The sequence below is a fragment of the Parus major genome, chromosome 1A (genome assembly GCF_001522545.3).
Source record: "Parus major isolate Abel chromosome 1A, Parus_major1.1, whole genome shotgun sequence".
In the NCBI taxonomy this organism is placed as follows: Eukaryota; Metazoa; Chordata; class Aves; order Passeriformes; family Paridae; genus Parus; species Parus major.
Genome location: NC_031773.1, coordinates 20,832,179 through 20,858,185, shown reverse-complemented (window position 1 = coordinate 20,858,185; position 26,007 = coordinate 20,832,179). Strand labels below are relative to the sequence as shown.

General features: G+C 38.5%; 1 protein-coding gene across 22 annotated transcripts in view; it reads right to left on the bottom strand.

Moving 5' to 3' along the window:
• CADPS2 (calcium dependent secretion activator 2) overlaps window positions 1-26,007 on the bottom strand; it is a 281,050-nt gene that overhangs the window by 207,002 nt on the left and 48,041 nt on the right. For all 22 annotated transcript variants that reach the window (XM_015627846.2, XM_033514317.1, XM_015627830.2 and 19 more), the window contains exon 2: window positions 18,088-18,201. In XM_015627846.2, coding sequence (XP_015483332.1) covers window positions 18,088-18,201 — 114 coding nt within the window. The remainder of the gene's footprint in view (window positions 1-18,087; window positions 18,202-26,007) is intronic.

Here is a 26,007-nt window from a genome sequence, read left to right as displayed (position 1 = left end):
TCTAATCTTAAAAGGTCCAAGCAACCATCTCATACGAAGGTCTATGCAGAGAGAATCTTTGAGTATCTTTGTCTTGGTACCTACAGAATTTCTCTTCTCTGCTGCCCCCTATGAATATTTCTCTTATCAATTTTCTAATTTAATATATTCTCAGTTATACTGGTTGTTACCAGTTACATATGTTTTATACCCAGTTTAATTGCAGGCTCTCCTTCCTCCTGGATATGGTTGCTTTTATCCAATACATTTGCAACTATAGTTTCTGGACAATCAACTTTTATTAAACTGCTCCTAATTTTCCATATCCATTTTCCCCTTCCCATCCAGTGAATCTTAACAGTTTCTTAAGCTTCAGGAACTTTAGCAATTCTTTTATGATTTAGAAACTGTGAAAGTAGTTGCACTTACTCCAGCAGCCTTGCTGAAGAGTCTTTATAATCTGCACTCTGGTTACAAATAAATATAAAATATATACACATAAATATGCAAACATATATATATATATATACATATATATATATACACACACACATATACATATGATGTTCTTTTCTATGGCTCTTTTATTTCTGCTATATCCCTTTTTGGAGATGGAACAAATGTAGCAATAGACAGCAATTAAAGTCATTAAAATCATTACAGTTTGATATCCCGGGTGCATAGGGAAGAGTGTGGCCAGCATGTTGAAGGAGGTGCCCCTGCTCCTCTACTGCCCCTCCTGAGGCTGCACCTGGAGTGCTGTGTCCAGTTCTGGGCTCCTCAGTACAGGAGAGACAAGGAGCTACTGGAGAGGGTCCTGCAGAGGTCACAAAGATGATTTTGAGACTGGAACACCTCTCTTAAGAGGAAAGACTTGCAGGAGCAGGGCTTGTTTAGTTTAGGGAAGAAGACTGAGAGGGGGGTTCTCATAAATATGTATAAATATCTCAAAGGCAGGTGCCAAGAGATGGTGCCAGACTTTTCATCAGTGCCCAGTGACACGAGGTGCAAAGGCCATAAAGTAAACCTCAACCTAAGACTTCATGTTAAGGATTAAAGAGCACTGGAACAGGCTGCCCATGAAGGTCTCCCTGTCTGGAGACATCCAAAATCCACCTGTATGGGTTCCTCTGTCATCTGCTGTAAGGGGCTCTATCTCGGCAGGAGGTTTGGACTAGATGATATCCATAGGTCCCTTCCAACCCTAACTTTTCTGTGATTCATGCAGAATAATTATGGTTTTGTTTTCTTTCTTGAGTAGTTTTCCTTCTGCAGAGTTATTACTTATTCTCTACAGATCATAGTTTTGGTTCCTGCCATCTGAAAATTCGCTGCACCTGAAGATATCTGCCCCTTTCAAATAAGAACCATTTGTAAAACTACTCACTTGGATTACTAGAAATAATTTTCAGCTTTTAATATACATGCTCTGCTTAAATGACATTTCTTTAAATTGCTTTTTCCTGTTTATTGGGGTTTTTTACAGACTTCTTCCTATTTTGTCTAAAACAAGATGTTATGATTTCATTTACAAACAATGCATTATGTTGAAGTTATTGCTTTCTCCTGTAGTTTGTTTTTAAAAATCTGGTACAATCTTTTTCCAATTTTCATCAACCTAGTTCTTTTCTGGCTTAGATAATGCCCATCTTTTTCATACAGCCCTCTGGCTGTCTAAACTTAAGCTAGCATCTTAACAAACCTCCTCCTCCTCACAACATTTTCCTCAAGAACATACTGAAATGCTCCCAGCACAAGGCACAGGGCCAGCTAAATAGGCAAGATGAGATTCAGAGTGCTGCCATGGAAATTCTACTCTTTAAGTCCTATTTTTACATGACCCAAAAGATATTCCTTAGAAGTCCTATAAGAAAAATCATTGCAAGAAGCTCTAAAAAGAACTGATGGTATTTTACAACCAGCTACATGAAATCTCCAATCAAAGCCGCCTAAAAATAATTTTTCCTTAACTTTCCCCTCCTTATAAAAGAAATTAAGAAACAAGTTTCTCCCACTCTCAAACAGAAATCAGCACACTGCATGAAGAGCCTTCTCTACCTCTGAAGCTAATTTTTCTTTCTTTCTTATGTTTAAGACTGTTGCTTTCATCATGGCTACAAGACATGTATGATTAGAAGTATTTTAACATAATGAACACTTCTTTTATGTTAGGGTGCTTGAGGTAGATGTTTTGGCAGGCAAGGCTGTTTGCTTTTTACATGTTTTCTTTGAGGCTGGATACCTCCTTTCCTTCCCTACACTTGGTTATCCTGTTTGCCAGTCAGTGCAATACAGTCGACACCACCCTCACCAAAGTTTCTCTTCCAGAGGTGCGGTTCAGGATGCTGTTGGCAGACAGAGGAGCCCTGGGAAGCAGCACTGTGTGCCTTGCACATGGCAGCAGTCTCAGACCAGCTATGGAACTCACAGCCCAGCCAGCAGCACCCCATTTGGTCAGCACTCTTTCCCATCAGGTGAACAGTGCAGCCTTCCAGCATGGCATGGAGATGCAGAAACAGGACATCTGGAGCTCTCAGAGAAGAAAACCAGAACAAGGAACAAGATTTATTGTTGATCTGGCCATGGTTGTAGCAGTCAGGCAGTGTGCTGCAGAAGCACAGCCAAGGAATGAAACAAGTGGTAATACCAACACTCTCAGCTCTGAGGCTTCTGAGGGCTCCTGACAGACTGCTCCATCTGCCCTCCTGAAGGATAATTTTTTAATGTGGCTTAAGCGTCACCGGTACCCAAATGCTGTAACAATAATTTTCCTCTGCTGTAACCAATTTGTTTTCCTGCCTCTAGCTTTCAGCTTTACTAATAAGCTGTCAATTAGTTATGCAAATTTGAAAAACAAACATTCAGCTCTGCTTATGGCAACCTCTTGCTCATTGCCATCCAAGTTCACTGGGTCTGTATTGGAGATGATGAATATGATTATCAAGCCCAGCCCCCACAGAAGGCAAGGCAGCAACAGCAGGTTGTTTTTTAAAATACAGACTTATATGCTAGAACTGTAAATAACTGTGTGCAGTTTTGGGTGACTTTAGAAAGATATTAGCTATTGGAGAGCATCCAAAGGATAGCAATGAAGATGGTGAAGGGCCTGTAGGGGAAGCCCTGTGAAGAGCGGCTGAGGTCATTGATCTGTTCAGCCTGGAGAAGAGGGGAAACCTCATTGCAACTACAGCTTTCTCATAAGGGGAAGAGGAGGGGCAGGCACTGATCTTCTCTCTCTTGTGACCAGTGACAGAACCCAAGGGAGTGGCCTGAAGTTCTGACAGGGAGGTTTAGGTTGAATATTATGAAAAGGTTCTTCACCCAGAGGGTGTTTGGACACTGGAACAGGCTCCCCAGGACAGTGGTCACAGCACCAGCCTGACAGAGTTAAGAAATGTTTGGACAATGCTCTTGGGCGCATGGTGTGAATCCTGGGGATGGTGCTGTGCAGGGCAGGAGCTGGATTTGATCTGTGTGGGTCCCTTCCAACTCAGCATATTCTATGCACATAAAATTCCCACCGAGTTTTGGTCCATTATTCACCCTTCATCTGAACAGACAATCACTGGAAAAATCTCTTTTAAATCCTGCTTTTTAAAACACCATATCTCCTTATTTTTCAGGAACTCCAACAAATTTCAACCAACTTCTATGTAAGGCAGAAAGCTGGTTTCTTGGACTTGGACTGGACATGTTGATACTTGGCACAGATGTAACAAATTTCTAATTTAAATGGACCTGTCAATCCAAAGGCGAGCAGCAGAACCTTAGCACTTCTCCAAAATGTAACCTGATATGCTGCTCTAGTCCAGAATAAATAAATTTCTGAAGGCTGTAATATGATGAGTCCCTTGCTGAAGCTCTATTAATTAGCTAGATGTGTGCTGAATTTTAAGTGTAAATGGCCTCCCTTGTAGCTGTTTTTCATGAATGCATTTTATTTCACTAATGGGCCATGCTTAGGCCATCTGCCCAACCCATGATCAGGCTGACAGGTAGCAGCTGGATCTCGTCACAAATGACATGTGAATTACAAGCACCAAGAACATTTTATAGAAATCACCTTTAAAAGTGTCATTTTGTGACTTTTTCTGAGTTCCATTTTAAGCTTCTGTATATTCCAGACCCACTTTACCTTCTTTTACCACAATGCTTACTCAGTTAATAAACAAAGTAAAGAAAAAGGCCCCAAAAAAATCCAACACACTCCCACATGTACACACACCCTCTACCATAGCAGATTAGGTATTTTGTACTCATTCTGAATCTCTGAATTGCAGCAGGCTTATGTCTCCAGTGGATTTCAACCAGAACAGCAACTGTTTCATGTTCACAAATTCATAAAATTTAGAAATGTGTTTTAAAGAATCAACAGACTGAGCTAAATGCTTTAATTAGTTCAAATAGTCTAATAAATATTATTCAGTTGTTACATTGGTATCCAGCAAAAGAATGGTGGACACTGAAGTCCTGGGCATTTCCTCAAACAAAGCAATGGACTCGAACGTGCAGCAGGTGCAGGAGACCTTTCTGCTATCCTGCTCTTTGCAGAGAACAAGGAGATAGAAATGTATAAAGGCTGCTTCAGTGCGAGTATCAAGGGCCTTTTGGTGCTGAAGGCAACAAACTCCAACTCAGAGACCATCATTAGGCTAGCTGTAACAGTACTTTGACAAGAAAAGTAGACTTCTTTTTCATATCACCAGCTCCTGTGTCAAATTCTGTTGAGTGGAAAGGAAACTCATTGTCTTTAACAAAAGCTGTTAATGTGTCCACATCATTGTTTAACCATCACCATTTCTGACAGTACAACAGCATGAACTTAACATTCATTAACATCTCTTCTAACCTAGACTAACAAGCAAATCAAGACCACTACCAAAATTAAATTTGAAAACTATAATAAGTAATTTTTTCTACATTGTTAACATCAGTGTGTTTTAACAGCTTTCAGTAAAAAAAGGTTTTTCCCCCTCTCTAAACAAACAGTAATAAGAAGGACATCTTATTTCTGATTACACTGCACACAGCTTTCAGTTTATGCCTGCTCGTGCTTTGCAGACTCCCCTGCCATCTGTATTCATTATCACTTTTTCAAAGGATGGTGTCTGGGTTCACAGACAAACACAGGGCTTATATACTTCTAAAATAAATGTCTTGTTCCTTGACTACCTAAGTTATTCTAGTCCCTGTACCACATGTTACTTATCTACACAATTTTTTCAGTCATTCAGGATAACTTTGTTATGGTTAAGTATGAACATTTTGGAAGCAGCATTTGCCTCCTGTCTCATTTTAGGAAAAGACAGATGCACCTTTCCCTTCAGTAGAGGAAATTAGGCTTAAAGAAATAATTACTGTGAGGCCTACAGACCCTGCAAGTCTTCATACAACAGGGGGTTATCTCTGGTGCCAAAAGGGCTGAGACCCCCAGCTAAGAATAAACATCTTGGTCTGGAAAGCAGATGTAGAGAGAGAGAAAATGTAAATATCATTGACTAAAAGTCACTTCTTTACACTAGAAAAGCTACACAAATTATCACAGAGACAGAAGCCTCCTACACACACACTGGAAATGTGCAGGGCTTCTCCCACAAAGTTTGGATGCATCTCCCTGGATACTTTTCTGGAAATTGAGAGGAAGGATCATCTGTACGTTCCATCAACAACTGGATGGTAAGAAACATTGAATCCTAATCCATACTATTTCTTCACTAGCTGTAATACAGGTACCTCAATCAGGCTTGTTTATCTACTAGTATTGTTCATCTACTAGTACTGCTTCTTTGTTTATCCTGTGTAGTAAGTCATCTGTTAAAGTCTTATGTCTGTTGAATTTGTGTCTATCAAATAAATAATACATTTTGTAATAGACCTAATTGACCATTATTAAGAATTTGTAACAAGAGTGGATTTTGGGGTGCTGGCCACCTCAGTAAAGTTACTGTCTACAGCCAGAGGCATGAGCAAAGACAAAAACTTGTTTAAAAATCCCTCTCCATTTATAACATACACACAGTTCTTCTCAGAGTTAATGGTAGAACAGAAACCTGCATTTCACAAGTTAAATCTTCCCTGCAGCTGCTTGGAAATTTCTCAGTGACTCCTGTTCAAGGAAGCCTTATCTTTGTTCCACAGGCAGTCTTAAAATAGTTATAGCAGCTCTCACATGGAAATTCTTATTTTCTTGCTGCCATTTTTTGGTTATAGAAGTCTGACCTCTGTATCATCAAACTGTCTCATAATGCTGGCAGACAATTCAGTCTCCATGGGCCTACAGAATGCAGTTAGATGCAAACTGCACACCTGTTGGGTCATGATGATTAGGCTGGCACATTGGAAGGATGCAGCCCACCCAGAGTTCTCAGACCCATCTTTGTAACATTGCCAAGGAAACTAAAGCTGCATACTCCTTCTGGGTTCATCCTCAAATGTAGAGGTGCTCTCCTTGCTTAATATCAGAAAGAAGGCATCTCTCCAGGAGAATACTTTTCAAGTAAATCCTGTGGTGACATTTCAACTTTTGTTTCAGAGGTGTCAAAAAAAAGGACTTTGGCATCTGTACATACCTGGGCCAATGGCCAGTATGATAAGTCCTTTGTGTTTAAAGCTCATTCCTCAAACCGTGAGAAACTTGCTATTCACATGAGGGTGATGGTCTTTTATTCCTCTTGGTCTTTTATTCATCTTCTCTTCAGGGCCTGTGATTGGTGTAGACTTGGATCTATCCTTCCTTTCATCTTAGCTTTGAAGTTCAACACCAGTGTTGAGCATGTAGAACTATAACTACATTCAGAGTAGCATAATGGTGGCATCAGAAGAACCCAAGCAGGGAAGAAGGACATTTTACTTTTTCCTTTCTGATCAGTTCATCAGCAGCAGCAATTGACTTTCTAAAGCAGTAGTCACTGCTAGTTGGATTAGAAAAGTGGTAAATCTCTTTCATGTGGAAGGATGAAAGCTTTAGCTTACTTCCCAGTGAGCCTTGATGGATGTGCTCAGTAGACTGAGAGGGAAAGAGAGCTAAAAACATCACAGTGAGCTGCACTGCCACAGTGGGGCTGTGGATTCCCAGCACACTTTGAGACACGCTCCTTCTTCTTCCCTTCTGAGCCCCTTGCCAGAATCAACTCAAAGCATGCAGTGAAACCAAAGGAGATAAATGGAATGCATCACTTCTTTTTGTTCCCTTGTTTCATTTCCTCAGTTGTATTTGCAGCATAGCTAAAGTGCAGTCACAAGGCTGAGAGCAGGAATATAAGGCAACAGAGATCATTTACAATTAATCACTGATTATTGCTGTATGTCTTGGATCAGGATTGGTGTTTCAAAAGAACTTTTTTCTCCAGTTACACAACTTACATCAGTTACTGGAGTCCCAAGGACCAGCTTACTTGGTCTTTCCACAATTGAACACCTGTAAAATCTTTAGGACAGTGTACCATTGTCAGAAGAAATGTCTGTATTTTAAGATTACTTCTCCAAGTCTATTATTCCCTCCCAAGATAAGCAGAGAAAGAATGGTCAAACAACTAAAACCACCTTTACTACATTGGAGGGATTGTAGAGGGAGATAACACAACAGGGCTTCTAATGCCTAACAATTCTAATAATTCTAATGCCTACCCAAAAACAAACGTCTGAGAAATGAGAAAATGTAACATTTTAACAGCTGATGCAGGGCTCATTTTCCAGACACAGAAGTGCCTGCATGGAATACAAATACAGTAACTACAAGCTCTTCCTGTTGCTGAAAGACAAAACTGAAGAACTGGTTAATTGCCTTATGCTGCTACCACTGATGGAAACGTGGACAGGCAGAGAATCTCCCTGAGCACTGATGACTGTATTTGAAGAAGACACTCCCGGAAATCCTTTCATGAGCCTCTCCTGCCCTGCTATTTTTTCTTTAGAAATCTCCTTTGATTTGGAAGTATCTGACAAAGGAGACTGAATATCTTAGATTTGACATAATATTGATCTGACATAATATTGCTGCTTGAATGTTACTAAGTTTGGGAAACTTGCTCATTGCCTTTTTTTTTAAATCAAGTTTTTAAAATTATGTGGCTGTGCTGTTTTGGTGTCTTTCTCATAGCTTTCTTCTAAGTTTTATTGAGCTCAAAAAATGCTCAAAAAGCCAAGAGAAGAAAATAACTTGCTTTCCATTATGAAAGATTAAACTTTAAAATTACAAAATTAACTGAAGACAAAAATTAAGGATATTTTCTAATTTGCAGATTTATCTCAAATAAAAGACTTCTGCACTATTGCCCCGGAGGAAGGTGTAAGAGATGAAAAGAGAGTAAAGCCAAAGAGGTTTCAGTGGGCATTCCAGTACTGCTGATCACATTGCATGTGTCACAGCTCATTACAACACTGAAAAACTGTACAGAACTAGACACTTAGATTTGCTTTGTTTCCTTTGGCTTCCATATAATTTAATGACTTATAAAGGAAACACTCTTGAAAGGACTAAAAACTGAATTGCATTCAGAGACAACCAGTAAAACAGTGAAGGGGTATTAGTATTGGGATATTAGGACTCTTGTAACTTGTCAACAGATTTCTACCACAGTATTCCAGATTGTCTGGACATAAACAAACCAAGGAAAACAAATAAACCAAAAGAGAAAGACCAAATAAACAAGATGTAATTTAATATATAAACTGACAAAGGTGTATTCCTTTTATTGTCAATGCTTAAAGAAAGACTACAGAAGACTTTCAAGTGAATAGACAAAAAAAAAAAGGGAGCTAAATGTTTATTTGTGACCAATCTTATGCTGATCAGGAATGAAGATTTGAGAAAAGCTTGGATTTCCTTGAAATTGAAACGTCATCTCTGATTAATACACTTCTTACTCTTAAACTTGGAAGGCTCTGCTGCAGGAGTACCCGCATGCAAGGAGTAAAATAACATATTATTCACAAAGCATATTTATCACAGTGAAAATTGCAGAGACACAAACACATGGAAAAAAAGCATGCCTGCTTCCCTCAAAGGAAAACCTTTCCTAGTTTATGAAAAGTACACCAAGAACAGAAAACTTAAATATAAGAAAAACATCAAGGTCTCATCCCCAGGAGACTATTCATTTGCTCATGCTGGGCTGCAAACCAGCATGCTTGATGTTCAAGCTGAGGGGAGATGCTGAAAAGTAACGTGATGCTCCTAAGTTCCAAGCACCCAGTTGCAGCTCTCTAGCTGGGCACTGCTGCCCTGGTAGCATGCTGAGCATCTTAACAGCTACTTTGGCATCAGTTCTTAAGATACCGGGAGGCACAAAGATGTCCAGAGAAATCAAATCATATGCACATCTAGGACCATATGGATCTCTAAGTACAGATGCAGAACTGCATCTCTTGACTATTTCCCAAGGAAAAAAGGAAAAAACCAACTAACCAGCAGCATGGACTTTAATCATCTTGCCAGTCACTGTGCAAGCAGGCAGGCTGTGTGGGACTTGGCTCTGAATGCTGGAGCACATCTCTGTGACCACGTGCTGGCAAGCAGATGGACAGGAGCCAGTTCTGGACAAGCTAACTGAGGTAGGGGCAGAGTAACTCATGGAACAAATGCCCTAGACACGTGCTCAAAACACCTGCAGTCATATTCTTCTTCCTTTACATTATTCTTTAAATTCAAATCCCTTCTGATCACTCACTTCAGTAAGGACCATTACTACCTGGATGAGAGGAATTACAGAGTAAAATATAAAGCAGTACAAAGTTTCAGAACCACACCAGGATTTGAGGCTCTGTTTGCAGCCCTAAGATATAAGAAAGCCCAAAGAGGAATCATAATAAATGCCTGACATAAAATTATGTACTACAGATTAAGAACATGTAATTTGCTCAGTATTTTTGTTTTGCTAAGGAGGCACAGGACAGACACATTTATATAAAAGGATAAGTCAATAAAAGGAGGGATTGTACACTAAACATTTAAAACAAAGCAAGCTAAGCAATGACATTAAATTAATGCAATGACCTTAAGTTAATAGGAAAATCTGAATGAGGAAATTAAGAGAAATGGTTTACTGGCAAGGCCAAGTGGAAAGAAAGTTTCCTTAATGAGGTAGATACTGTTCACTAGCAATGCTTGAAGAAGGCATCCAGTAACTGGAACAGACTCGATAATCTGTTTCTCCTAGTATGCTCCGTTTAAGATAATGCTGTTTCTCATTGAGAGTCTTGGGTGGATAGGAACTTTATGCCTGCATTTAACATTGAAGAAACCTCTTGCTTGCTCAGTGAGGAATGTAGCTTTTTTAAGGCAACATGAAATAGAAAAAGCCATCTCTACAGTAGTTTAGGAAATAAAAGCTTGAGAAGAATCTTGTTTTCCAATGTAGCTTTCCAGAAACACCCCATGGTGGGAAATGCAAATCAAGCAAAACTCGAGAAATAAATCACTCAGAAAACATTTACATCATCACTGTCTGTGTTCTGCCTTTACATTTCTCAGGATATAAGAATATGTTGATGGCTTTTGAAATTAGTATCAGAATAGATTTGAAATTGAGTTGAGAGATCGGTGAGAATTTAAAACATCACTTCTTATTTACTGATTTCTGGATTTCAGCCATGCATTTGCAAGATTTTTTTAGCCCTTACCTTCTGTACCTTGTTTTACTTAGAGATTAAAGAATTCATCATTAACAGCATTTTTTCAAAGTATTACTTTTAAGTTTAAAAGATTTTGAGAAGTCACACATCTCTAAGAATTTCATGGGTAAAGGTTTCTAACACAAAGTAAAATAGGGGCAGAGGTTCAATTAAAACATTCAAACAAAAGTTATTTATCCCACCATCTACAAATCCAAGAGTAAGCGAAACAATAAACAGTAATAAATACAAGTCCTAAAAATACAATCTGATGCTGCTTGAAAATGAGAGGTTTTCTCATTTACTGCTTATTTGTTGAATGGGTTGGGTTTGTGAGTATTTGGTTGGTTGATTGGTTTAGTTTGGGGTTTTTTGTGTGGGTTTTGGGGTTTTTTCTGTATGTTTAAGACCAAGAAATCAATCAGATAGTGTTTTTTGCAATTCAGTGAAATGTTTAATTAGATGAATATAGCAACTTTCTACAGTGGACTGCTAATAAAAACCTGAAGCCTAAAGAAATTACACGAGAATATTCTAGAACCTAAAAAGTAAGGAGACAGAGAGACCCTGATTTGACTAACTTTGGCTCAAATGGAGTCCATAAGCATCTTGTAAGAATTTTCACTTGTATTGAGACACTTCAAGTGTACTGTATCAAGGTGAAACTACACACCTCTCTCTGGTCACAGAGAGAGACAGCAATTCAGTCATGGCTGGATAGCTGTTTGACTTCTAAAGGGAGAAAAAAAAAGTGTCCTGTTGCTGTGTATTGATTTGGAGACTCCCTGAGATATTGCTGAATGGAACACACAGATGTCACGATATAAAGGCACAAAAGAAAATACATTGGCATTAACGCAACTCTTCAAGAAATATTTTGTGATAGTATTTCCACATCTAGAGGAATTTAAGGGCTCTGTGCTGAGACCTGGCAAAGGTAGCTGGAAGGATAACTTAAAAAGATCAAGAGTTACAATCCTTTTGTTATGAAGTGAAAGAAAAATCCTTCCACATAATGATTTCCAGATTAAAAAAAAAAAAAAAGAAGCAGAATAAAATGTTAGTATCACCCACAAGATTTTGGCAGATAGGAAGTTAAACTGTTACATTTTTTCCTAATATCAGGATAGCTGAAAAAAAATCCCCACTGCCTTTAGTTGCCCAGAAGACAGCATCAACAAAAACATACATAGTCTATGTCTCAGTGCAACATGCTGCTAGTTGCAAAACCAAGGTCCAGATAAGTTTTGTTTTCCTCTGAGACTAAGTAAAACAGCACTGAGATTAAGGAAAAAACAATTAAGCCAAACAGACCAAATTCACTGTTGTGTAACAGTGTGGGCCATTGCTGGTTTTCTAATTGGTTTGTTCAGATTAATAGACATTCAGAATTTATCTAATGAACAAGTAGCTAACATCACATAATGCTTACTACAGTAGAGATATACCTCACTACCCAACACTGATTACCTCTGCAGCATAATGTCAGACATCCTTCTTTGCCTGGGGAAACAATAGTCACCAAACAAACAAAAATGTGTACCATTACTGGAAATTTTTTTTAATCTACATTCAATAAGCCATTCCTTTCTGTCTTCCCATCAGTACATCCAAACCAAAGGATTGGTACAAGTAATGCACTAAACTCTATCTATTAACCACCTGCCTCATTGAAAAGTTTGATATACAGCCCTTTTACAACCATGCTAATATAGAAACCTCATGTCATTCTCAGAGCAATAGTGATCATCCACAAATATCAGTGTCCAGAGAGACAAAAACAGTTTCAACAGTAGCTGTATGTTTTTGTGCAGCCTCTCTAACACCATACAGGTGAGTGAAAAGGTGAGCTCCAGTCTGAACACGCAGAGAACAGTTACGCATAGCTATGTGTAACACAAGAGACTTTGCAGATTTCAGCACCATACACTTGCCATGCAACAGCAGTACAAGAGCACTCTCAAGAGAAAGCTCAGCGTCACAAACCTTGCAGAGACATATCGGGTCTCTCCTTAGTGTGGAAGAGGTCAAGATCATGTTAAGCACATTTTAATTTGCTGTATCTTATCACCCCCTCACTTCTTCCAGGAAAATAATTAGAGGGCTAACTGTGAGACAGTCTCCATTACATGCCAAATTGTGGCTGGTGATCCAAGACACTGAAGGCACTAGACCTTCAACAAAATGGATGACCTAATTAAACCTGTGTTATTCATCTTTTCTGGGGATGCCCTAAAACTTTAATGAAGCTTTTCAAAGAACTGGCCTACGCCAGACATGTTAAATAATGGACCCCATAGAATATTACACTGACCTCAAGTCTGCCAGTGTTTTCAAGCAACTGGAAGGAAACCCTGGAAGTGCTAATAGGCTGAAACTACAAATGTATCTGGTGTCAAAAGGCATCCTTACAAGGCAAACCGCAAGATTATCCAAAAGTTAATATAAAAATTACCATCCTTTTGAAACAGCTTCTCCAAATTATACTGTACCAACCATAAATCCCATGCTGGTGTAATACTAAGGATTTTGAAGAGAACCTGACCAGAGAAAAAAAGCCCAAATCCTTAAATACATGCATATGTCAGTTATGACTTTAAAAAAAAATGAAAGAAGAAACCAGTGAATTTATGCTCTGAAGCTGTTAGCTTCTACACTTATTAGCCTAATATATTTAAATAAATGGTTAATCTACTGATTCCATTATTTTATCTCAATAATATAAAACCAGAATGTTCCAACATTTAATTGCTATTTATTTTGTGAGTACTATGTTTTGATTCTAATGAATGCTTTTTTGTTCCTTTAGGTGTCATCTTCTGAAACATTCATCAGGATCAACTATGTCTTTTGTTGTCTCGAACAAAAATGGGGTGCCCAAAATAGCTGATAGTAAAAATAAAATTGTAAAAGCAACCAAAGCACCACTTAGTCCTGAAAGTTAGCTCCTTTTTCTCATTTCATCAGTGAGGTCCTTATGCCCTCACATTCATGCAAAAAATTTTCAGACCAAGTTTTCCATAATCACGGGCAGAAATAGCATCACTTCACTCCCGTGAACACAATTCATACTTCTCTAAGGATAAGTTCAAAGGCTTGCATTAGCAGTTCAGGATTTGGTACCACAGGAGCTTGGTACACTTATCCCACTTACTCCAGAAACTGAAAGGTGCCACCTATGCACAAGGGTATGAAGGAAGGGAAACACTTTTACTATTTAGAAAGCTGTTGAGGGTAGATTTGGGTTGGATGTAAGGAAGAAATTTTTACGATAAGGGTGGTAAAATACAGGAACAGATTGTCCAGAGAATTTGTAGATGCCCCATTGCTGGAAGTCCTCAAAGCCAGGTTGGATGGGACTTTGAGCAACCTATCTAGCGAAAGATGTCCCTGCCTGTGGCAGGCAGATTGGACCACATGATCTTTAGAGTCCCTTCCCACTCAAATCATTATATGATTCTATGACACGGGTCCTCTTTCTTATTATTTTCTTTGTATTCTGTTTTTAGTTAATTTTTTGCAGTCTGGCAGTGCCAAACTAACACCTATGTTTGTGTACACAAATCCCCTCAATTTAAACAGAAAGTATATTAAATATGATTTCTGTATCACAGGCAAACTGGTACAGTCAAACAAAGACTGATTTTAAATTCTCAAAACACCCCACGGTACCAAGTGTTATAGATCCTGCATTTAACATTCAGATTTAAGCAGCATGAAGTAATCATGGCTTAGAACCACATACTTAAAATGGAGCAAGAAAAACAGGAAAAACACCAGGAGCACTTCTTGCAGCTTCACATGGCTTTAAGCAGAGTTGAAAACCTGAGAATTTGAATCATTACAATATTGAAAAAGTTTTCACAGTATTTCAAACATTCATTACCGTTCTTTGCACCCATTTTACTGACACCTAAGCCTGCATACATTCAAGACTAAAGGATTAGCACTGTGAGTTTAGCCCAAGGTATATGCATACCTATTAGAGGTAAGTATATTAAAGGTGGCGAATAAACCTCTCAGGGCTCTGCACAACAGCATTTTCCAACCTTAGTGAAAAAGCATGCAAGAATTGATAAATGAAAGATTATCTACTATTTCAAAAACAAGTTTTTAAAATACAGGGTTGAATTAAGCATAAGAAGACTTTATTTCATAACTCATTTTCTCACTTAATTTTATACTTAGCAGTGTGTCCAATATAATTACTCATAAAAAATTGCCATATGATTGAATTTTTCTCTTTATCTGAAAAGCAGCACCAGCATCTGATGTTCTACTGATTAGAATCTGGCTCAATGTCTGTAATGGAATTTTCCACATACAAAAAAATAAAATCCAATGTTAATTCTGAGAGAATGATTTCAGAAAGAGTAAACATTTGCAATTTCCATACCTTCTCTAAACTGAGTCTGAATAGGAAAACAAGACACTCATACTTTAATCTATACAAAAATGAAACATGCTAAATTTCAGTGAGACTTTCAGAAAGTATGGTGGGATTCTAGTGGGAGATTACGCAGAACATGAAAATAATATTTTCTGGAGAGTAAAGAAGAGTTTATTTAACTTTTCATATCAATATAAAGCTTTTTTCTACTGCATTTTAAAGGTAAATTAAAACCAATGGATTATTCAGAGACAGTCTTAAAAAACACAGCATCATTGGAAAAGACATAATGGAGGAAATGAGACAAAAAACTTGACTGGTGTAAACTTCCCAAGTGGTTCTGGCAGAGGAGCATGACTTACAGCCTAGTGAAATGAATGCTGAAATTTGTATTTATTTATCTAGCAAATAAATTGTTCTTTCTGCAAATATTTATAAAAAAGTAAATCAAAGACTGAGCAATAATAAGTTTCTAAATCCTTGGAGCTTTCTCTTAAGGTTCTTAAGAGGACACAGTCTGAACAAACTCATTAATTACGGATTACAGTGAAAACACCTGCAACTACTGATACGGAATTTATGTCACATTCCCAGAACAAACCTTCTCTTTCACTTTCAAATTTAAAGTAGAAAATCAACTACAGTAATTAATATACCCTGGATTTGCAAACAATATTATAATAATTTTCAAACCATGACTACTGCATAGGATTAAAGGCAAGTTAATAATTTTCAGAATAAAATAATTACTGAGCAGACCACATATTTATTTCCTGCTCTGTCAGGTAAAATTGAATTGCAGGTGAGCAACTAAAGTATAAGGAAAACAACACGGAAGTTTGTAAGATTCTGTATGACAGAAACAAAGACTGTGCCCGTAATTCAGAGTACTAATAAATATCACCACATGGAAGATGTGATGGATCATATGTGATAGACATAGAGAAGAGAAAGCATCAATGCCTGGCATCAAAAGAATACACAAAGAAATAATAGAAACTAATATTTTCAACCAATGGGTAGCTAAAAAAGGAAAAAGGCACAAGAGATACATACAAGTAAAGATGAGAATATGTGATTAGATACATAAAATTTGAATAAAATGCATTAAAGAGCAGCAGTAGCTTGAATTAAGTCTCCAGCTGGATTCCACCACTGCACTGGTCATTAAATCTACTGGTAACTATCTACTACAACCCTGAAAAGAAATTAAAAATGACTGGCAAATGCTGACTCAAACTACTCAAATGGAAAGGGCTGTGCAAGTCTGGAGGGAAGTCTGTGCAAAGAATGCAAAATGGAATTGGGAGGCTGGGATAAACAAATAAACAAAAGACTGAAATTACAGCTGGCATAGCAGCTCATGGTATATTAACACAGGATGAAGCCCTTGGTGTCATTATAGCCTTGACAGTAATGCTGAGAGTTTTGGAATTCTCTGTTTGAAACTGAACACACAGAACACTTGTACACTTAATTCAAAATGGTGAATGTCTGAAAATAGTGGAAAATTTGAGCCTTTCACTTTATAAGGCTATCTTAGATTATTATGCACAACTTTTCACTGCAAGAGCAAATATGCTAAAAAACAATTTTCAAATTGTCTAAAACATTTCATTAAAAAAAGGCATGAAGTAAATCTTAACAGTTACAGTTTAGACATTTATTTTAAAACCATTTTTATTCACTATCACAACCTTTCCAAAGAGCAGACTACTTCCTATAACACATAAAGTTTTTACACGGTGTGCTAAAGAATGAAATATAACCTTTAAGTCTTTTTCAATTCTACCCTAAACTGAGCATGTTGAGACATCCCCCTAATCTGAAACCTATTGCTGGGCCACTAACTAGCTCAGCCTTGCCCTGCACCATCTTCCAGACTGCCCTTCCTCCCAGCCTTAACTTCATTGCCTACACAGAGAAATAGGTTAGTTTCTAACCACTTCTGTTGTGTTCTCATACACCTAAAATAATACCTTGAGAATGTCCACATTCTAGTTCCACCTGCAGAGCTATCCCCATCTTTTCACAAATGTTTTTGTGAGAACTCCTTAATTTCAAATGCCACAGCACTGATCAGACCATAATATGGGAAAACTCACACTGAGTTTTATGGTTTCTATACAAATTTCTATTTCTACACACTGAGTCCATGATTTCAGCACAACAGGAAAACCATTTGCCCATCCCCTTCTTTTTTGTTGTGCAATATAACTTACTGTAGATAAAACCAAGCTAGGACATATATCCCATTTTTTTCTGCTTGAGAAAAAAAATATTCAGTAGCAAAGAATAGCTGACAGAAAAAAAACGAACAAATAATATACCAAAAATAAAGCTAATCAAAAAAAAAAGTGTGGTAGGCTGAAATATGAAGGAAGACATCTCAAAAAGCATAGAAGTTTAACATCCAGCCTTTTTGATTCATTGAGCAGGTCAGAAGTTAGATGAAGCCGAATGAAAACACAGTAACATTTACTAAGAGTAACAAGTTAATTCACTGGCCCTGTGCTGCTGTTGGACAGGGAACTGCCCTCTAGTTTAGAACTGGACCCCTCCCTCAGGCAATTAAAATCCACCTACAGATCTGCACTGGGGCTGCAGGCACTGAACATGCCTGGGAGGTCACAGCAGATTGTGAGAGCTGGCCTGTCTGCATGGAAAGCTTCTGTTCTTTTGGAAGGGAACAGGCAGGTCCTCACCAAAACCTTCTGCATGGTAGCTAAAAATCTGAAGACATATTTCTCAGGATGGTAACTTACAAAGCGCTGATTAAAAGAGCTACCTTGGACATATGGAGATAAAGATAGCAGTGCCTAGTTGTATCAAGTGCTGCCAGGAAGATTTTTAGCACCAGGGGTTTTTCATTTTATCTTCTCTTTTAATTTTTTTTCTCTTCTTAAAAAAGGGTGAATATTTTCCAGTTCATTTTCTCTCTTGTGATCAGGCAGTAGATTTCAATTTTTAAAACAGCAAAGCTAGTTTAGGAGGAAATTGTTTCTAGAAGGTTTGGAAATTCACAGCCTTTGAAACTTAAAATTACTTTCCTTGTACGTGCATTAAAAGGCACACCATGAACAAACAGAACAAAGCACAGAGCTCACCTCGTAGTAACTTCGCACAGCATTGCAAAACGCTTCATCTGCTACGATTTGTGTCTCCCCGTTCAAAAAGGCCTGGAAACGTTCCTTCAGTACCTGCAGCTGCTGCTTGTTGAGCTATGCAAGACACAAACAAGGAGAGGGGAGAGAACAAAAATAAATGCAATTAGTCTCCAAGTAAAAACACACAGCACTGTGCACACATGGAACCTGTGAACGGGGAAAAGGAGACAGAGGCTCCCTGGTGAGTGGCAGCTCTTCGGAGCCCCAGCTGGACGAACCAGACATGCACCCAGGCAGCACCCAAGGGAACTTCTGCTCTTTCCCTGGTGGCTACACCCTGAGGTAGGTCTGCATGGATACTTCTATGCAGTATTTTATATGCATATGCTGAATATAATGGTTGGTCTGCTCCACGGCAGCAGCAGCAAATAAAAATTAGCTCTTAGCTTGTCTTCAAATACATAATTTTCTTTTAAGCCTTCAAAGAACTGAGCATACACAACTGAAATGCCTGCATTTTTTGGAGTGAAGTAGGCACTACCATTGGAGTGCTTCAACAAGCATGTGCACTGTGAAGAAAATGGAGTTCTAGCCACTGATGCTACAACACTATTAATGCCATGAAACAACAGGATCTTAGGGAAGAGCAGACAAAAGCTTCGAGATGGACACCCACTACCATTTGATGGAGTTCATATCAAAATTGAGTACATGTTGAAAACAAACTCCTAGAAGGGCACATTACACAATTAAGACTTGCAATCAACCCATTTTTACCAAAGTTTCATTTTAAGAGAAAAAGCAAAGTCTGGAAGCTCTTCAGGGATCCAGGCAGAGGTCTTCTGCCAAGGTTCTTGAATTTTTTAGTAGGATATTTCTCCTTATCAAATCTGTGAGAAGTTTGAATATCGCATCATATTCTTGAACTTTAGATTTAAGACTAAAAAAATTTTCAAACACAAATGACAGAAAGGTTTTTTCATCCCTCCTGCACTTAGCTTAAGTAAAACAAACAAACAAACAAACATATAGCCAGAAAATGTAACTATTTTTGCAGAGGGCACAAAGTGATATTTCTAATGGATAACCTGCAGCAAATGACACTGCTCCCAATGGAATAATCATTTCTTATTGAAGAATTTTTTGGCATCTACAGTAAATATGGTGGCCTTAGGCTTTCAGGTCTCTTATATCAACATTTTGAAGTCATTTAAGATACAACACTGTTATAAAATTAGCAAAATCTCTGCTATCCGGATAATGGGCCTACCATGGATAACTTCTATTTTCTTAATACCACAGGAAGATTTTCATCCTCCACAAAGTTTGCTAAGCTTGCAAACTCATGAGGTTCTTTGAAAAATGTAACAATTTTCTGCAAAACTCTCCAAACTGATTGCAAATTTGAAAGCTGTTTTATTTTGACAGGAAACATTAGTATAGATGCCATCTATATACTGGGTACCAGAAATCCTCTAAAAAAATAATGAAATGTAGGCAGTAGCGATGCAAAGCCAAAAAACTATGCCTCTGAAAAAAAATTCCAAGCTAGTAAAAAATACATGATAATTCTGTTCCTCATCTTAACCAAACAATTAACAATACAGAACAAGCCCCAGGAGACCCCTAAGGAAAAAAAGGCCTCCTGTAGAGGCAAGCAGACTTCAATAGAGGTTGCTGTGACTTGGATAAATTTCTTGCATGAACTCCTGAGAGCAGCCTGACACTGACACCCCATTCTGTACCACTGCTAATTAAAAATCAATGGGAGAAGGATTCATATTGTGTCTGCACATCCACCCAAAATGGCACCTATCCACCTGCCTGCCAAACACCCACTCCTTGCACGGAATCTTCACAACACTTGATCGCTGTTTCTAACAGAAATCAAACCTCATTGCACTGATTTGATTCCTCTTATTCTTCTCTCATTTTCTAAATATTTTGGACAAGTTGAGATACCAGAAAATGCAAATCATTATGGATGGTTTGAGGGTTTTTTTTTCCAGCATGCACATGTTCTTTTGGGGGACTTAGAAAAGAGACGAGCACTGACACGGACAGTGCCCCTCTGCTGAGCAAGCAGCTCCTTCATCCCATGGAATATTGACAGCTCTGCTAAGAGAACATGCAGGCTTCCTGCCAAGGCAATTATGAAAATGTGTTTTCATGCTTGCAGACTTCATTCTTTAGGTGATTTGCTTCTCTATTACCCACATACCAAACAAAACATTATGAATAAGGCAACAAAATATAAATTTAATTCTGAATTTCTCATTTCTAACCATCATAGTTCAGCAAACTGAAATGCCTTTAAAATATTTATATATGACTTTCATATTCACTGCTTTAGGTAGTAAGAATTTCTAAGGGTTGAATGACATTTTAGGATTGCTGTATATTTCTTAAATTACTTTATTTCAGTGCAAAATCTGCATGTACAGAATACTTTATTCTCCTGCAAAGCTAAAAAATAATAGTATTTCCAATGGAAATTATAAAAACTACAACTTACACTAAGGATAATCTGAAGTCTATTTTACATGTCCAGAGTACTATCACATATAGAGACACAGTTAACTGTCAAGATACAGAATAATTTATAGTAGTCTACTGCAGCATACAGCTCGTCTGGGTTTTTTCACTTGTCAGAATATTGAGTGTATAGTGAATTTCCTCTCATCTCTTTTTTTATGTTGGTCATTTTTAATGAATTCATTAACACTCTTCAATCTGAAGCACTTAAAAATAAAACAAAGGTACAGTAAAAGTAATAGCTTGGAAATGTGGAGAGGAAAAGAAAGACTAATTGCATTGGAATGCTGTAGTAGCAAAGGAAGAGAAACAGGTGACATTAGCTCTCGGATTCTGCAGAGCAGCTCAACCTGTCAAAGTCTGAGCTACCTCTGAAGTTGGTCAACATGGATCAAGAGAAGACATCATGTATAACCAGAATCCCAAGAGAAATGCTTAAAGTTAAGGGCAGTAAGCCTGGGCAGATCATCTGTGGTAGGAGCTCCCATAATGGAGCTCAAAGTCCTTGGCAGGAGCATTTCCCTTTGGTCGCTCAAGCCCTTTCCTCCTCTGCTCTGAGATCCATACACATCAGACCTATGCCTTCAGTCCACTCTCATCTTCACTGTTGTGCCTGTTTCCACGTTTGAATTTTAGTAGGAAGAACCACAAACAGGAAATTTAAAATAAAATGCATTACTATATGTACCCCCAAACATAAACTAAACTCAGAATACCACCAGAAGTATACAACAAAGCCTCATTGATTCTGTTGCTTTCCATTAGCCTGCCTCAGTTTTGTGTTGCTTCTTTGGATTTCACATTCTCAGAGGTACAGAATGTGTTGTCATAACTCTGTGAGATACTTCATAAACAACCACTGCTGCTTCATGGGAGAATGTATACTGTAACTAAATTCCAGTGACTCAGAATAACAGATTTGATTGCATTTGGAAAAATGACCAAAGATAAGTAAAGACAAATTTAAGAGAAAACAAGATTAACTGCCGTCAGATTTGTTTTTTTTTTCTTTATTGCAATCACACAACAGATAACAACCTTTCTTCCCTTCCATCCCTGTGTCCTTCAGAAAAGGTAACTTGTTTTTTCACTTTATATTTGCTAACCTTAGTAAGCTACCAAATAGTGAAAATATTTAAGACAGAGGAAACTTCTCAAAGAGCTATTTAATTAAATTAAGAATAACTTTTTCAAGTTGCAATAGCAATTTAACCAGAGTAATATAAAAGCATGAAAGAGCCTCAAGCACTTAACTACCAAAAAAACTTTCTCACCTTGCATTTAACATTTCAAAGAAGTCATGTATCCAGATATATTCCTCTTTGAGCATTAATTTAAAGATTTGCTTTTTCTCTTCTAAACTGAAAGTTGGGCCTGAAAACCTAGAGGCACTTGTGGTTTAGCTCCACTCATACCTTTAAACAATTTCAATTGATTGGTTCAATGATTTTACACCGAGTTTAAATTCCTATTTTTATAAGCTGCATTTCAAATATATCTCAAAGTTTAGGGAGTTATTCCAATGTCACAAGTTTTGCTTCTTAAACTAATAAACTCCAACGAAGGGAAAATGAAGCATATATGGATTTTCAAGAGTAATTTTTCTTTGAAAGAAGGAAAAAATAAAGCTGCAGCTCCACTGCGCTTGATGCTTCATTAAAGAGCATCTTCCTCTGCTTCTCACTGCCTAGGCACACAGCAGTCACCATGGCCCTGCAGTGAAGAGCAGGCGGCACAGACCCAACCCACCCCCGAGCCCCTGGAGAGCTCTGCCGCTCCCAGCGATGGAGCTCTGCCCGCGGCCGCGCTCCCGGGGCCGCCTGGCGGCCATCCCGGGAACCGCAGGCTGCGGCCATCGCACCCGCACCGCATCTCCCGCCGTGCCGCAGCCCGCAACCACCCTTCTCCCACGGAATCGGGAGTCCAGGGAAACAGCAGGAGGTGAGGACTGCAACTACAGACAGAGCAAGATAAAATATTTCTTACACAGACTGCAAAAACACGGGGGTAGAGAGGAGACAACCAAAGAGCCGCTTCCTGCACTCTCAATGCTGCAATTTGTATTGTCTGTAGTACCGAACCTAAGTCCCCTAATGCTTCCAAAAAATAGGAAGCATTTTTATTTCTAAATTATGCCATTTTGTATAATGTCTTTGACAGCAGCAGTTGGTTTTGAAAAACTTTAGTCAAAGCTATAATATTTGAGAGCAAAGTGGAAAAAGAGCCCCTTAAGGGTTCCCTCAAAAAGCTGTCTCCCTCCCTCCAATTCAGTCAGGAGATAAATTTTCATCTCCCAAATTAAGAGAACTGAAGGTACAAATAAATCATTTCCCAGCTAACTTCTCACACATATATTTCAACATAACTTTGTTTCTTGTCCTGACAACCCCTTCATCGTGGGGAAAAAAAAAAAACCCACCCGAAAAATAACTCGAAATTCAGTCAAGGACTAGCTCACCCCATTGCCACAGTTGCATGCTCAAGGATATTGAGTTCAGTGACTCCCTCCTGTCTCCTGTCCAGGGTCTCCCAATTCAGCTGAGAGGCAATACTGGTCAGCCCATTACAGCAGCTCTCCTCTTCCCAAATCAGCCTTGGGAATGGCAGGACTGCATCTAACAACAACTGAAAAACTCACTTTGTTTCTGAGTGAGACTCCAGAGCCACCCAAGCCTTCACGACTCCGCTGTAATTAGTTTCCCACCACCCTCTGTGGTGGTGGGGAGGGCTTTATCCACAGGTCAGACTGGAAAGGTACACACAGCTCCTCTGTGAGAACCAAGAAGAAGGCATGGAGCCTTGGGCTGAACGCATCATTATCCTCCCTTTCCAGAAAAACGTAACACTAGTGCCACATCACTGCCTCTCAGAGTGCTTCATCTCACATTGGTGATGAGAATAAGCTTGCAAATAGCCAGTTACAAACAGTGACTCTTGTTCTGTTTCCTCTCCCTCTCTCCCATCTTGCCTCTTCTTATGCCTACAAAACAATAATACTTGTATTTCACAGCAGAGATACAGAGTATTCATTTATAATGGATTACTTGACAGATTTTATTCTGAGGAAGAAGACTACATAAACAGTATTAGAAAATATCAGTACTAAGACAGAGGTGATAGCTGTGGTTACTGTGCTGAATTATGCAGGTCTTAATTATGTGCAATAATGGTCCTATACAGCACGTGGGTGGCACACAATATATGCTGTCCCCTACTATTCACTGCGTAAACCGGTTTGATTTTCTAAAAAAAGGATAAATATTTTGCTGTCACTTAGCAACCTCAGCTGTTCTTTGATTTTCTTAAAGTTGAAGTTATTCCAAGTAAAACAGTGTCTGTAAGGATTCTGTTTGCTGTCACTCCATGCACACTACATTGAGTATATAATCCTAGTGTAACAATTCAGTGCCTTGTAGCATCAAATATCAGATTACCAAAATCAGCCAATTCATTTACCAAACACATTTCTCATTCTTTATAATCTAACAAGCACAACATCACATTTACTTTCACTGGCTTGTTCAAAAACCGGAAACAATATCAGTACCATAATGGCCATTCAATTCCACTTACAAAGTGTTTAAGTCATAAATATTTTATGCATCATTAAGTTTGAAATTTTGAATACTTTCATTGTCCAGAGAAGCATATTCAAGATGTTAAATATCTCACAAGGACAGGAGGGTTTGGGGGCTGGTTTACTTCAGGGAGTAGAGATGATGGCACAAAAATCCCAGGCAGTGAGCAAAGCAAAGCCTGATTTATGAGAAAGCATTCAGGTGTACCTCACTGACTGCCAAAATACAGAACTGGAGACAGATCCCAGATTGTCACATGAGAGGAAAAGAAAACAATTTGAGAATGAAGAGGAACAAGTATTCTGTGGGGGAAAAGAAGAAATAAAAATCAGACTTTCCTAATTTCTTTGGCAGAAGAGTGAAAATATATAAATAAATACAGGATAATTTAACTGCTAAGAACATACTCATAGCAATGATAAGTTTGTTTCTTGCTGAAAAGAAAAATCAAACTTTTACAGACTATGCCATGATAGAAAAGAAAGAATCTGCTATGTGTTCTTCCTAAAGGCAATAAATATTACACCCCAATAAAAGCTATCTCCACTGAGATGAGGTTGTCAGTACAGTTGCAATAATTTTCTTTGTACCTACTCCTACTACCTGAGATTTGCTGTAGAATTTAGCTGACAATCATCAGCTAGATTTATAATATTATATTTGTTTCCTCTGTGCTGTGCTTCACCTATCTCCTATTAGTCTGGAGTGGCTGACAAAACTCTAGAGCTAGGGCAGCCCTGTTCTGCTGTCCCTTGTGACCACAGCCTTTGAGGCCATGCCCCATGCTGAGTACACAGGGGCACTGCAGCCTTACCTCCTTGAGAATGTCAGAGTTACAAGGAAAACAGTCATGCCTGAACGCTATGCAAACAAAGCTCCCAGCCATGAAAAATGATGATGACTCACGCAGTGACCATGAAAATCATGCCTAGTAGGAATACACAGTGATATGTGGCCATAGTGGGAACCTCAGCTCCCAGAGCCTTTCATGGCAGTCAGGCCTGGAAGAGACCTTCAAGATCATTCAGTTCCAATCCCTGCACTGTGAGAAGCAAACCTTCCACTAGACCACTGGTTGGCTAGATGGACTGGTTTTCTGACCAGTTAGCAAACATAAGAAATGAAAGAAACAGAGGTAATGTCTGGCCTGTGAGGTCGTTAACAGTTAAGTCATCACACCATATGGACATTTATACTTGACAGTATACACACTACACAAACCAATTTAACAATGGTGTGGTGGAACTAGGATGCTCAAAGACCCTTAGAGACCGCATAAAAAAAAAGTAAATACTGTGCTAACCCAAGTGACCTTCACTTTTGTCAGGCAAGGACACCCCTGCTTGTGAAAGAGGACTTCAGCTTTGAGTGAGCTATCCAGATACCATCTCATCTTGTACACTTCTATTTGTAGTATACTCTTCTACCTTGGAAGCCTGTAGTGGGAAAAATTTCTACTTTGAAATCTTTTCCTGGCCTCACAAAATGAGCCCTCAAACATTCTCATCTCCTACTTTCCTAGGAGCCTCGGGAATACATTTATAGCAGACAAAATCTGGACACTATCTGAACAATAAATACAAACATCTGCATAGCCATCACAATAAACATCCTCCATGAAACATCAAAATCCCTGAATACATTTATTACTCAGCATGTAATATAAATTAGAACCAGTGAAGCAGATAATCTCATGAAAACTACAGAGATTAAACTAAGCAACTTCACACAACAACCAATCTGCACTTAACTTTTCCTTAACAGCAAAGAGAGCACTTCTCATGAAAGCGCTCCTCCCTTTCTGACT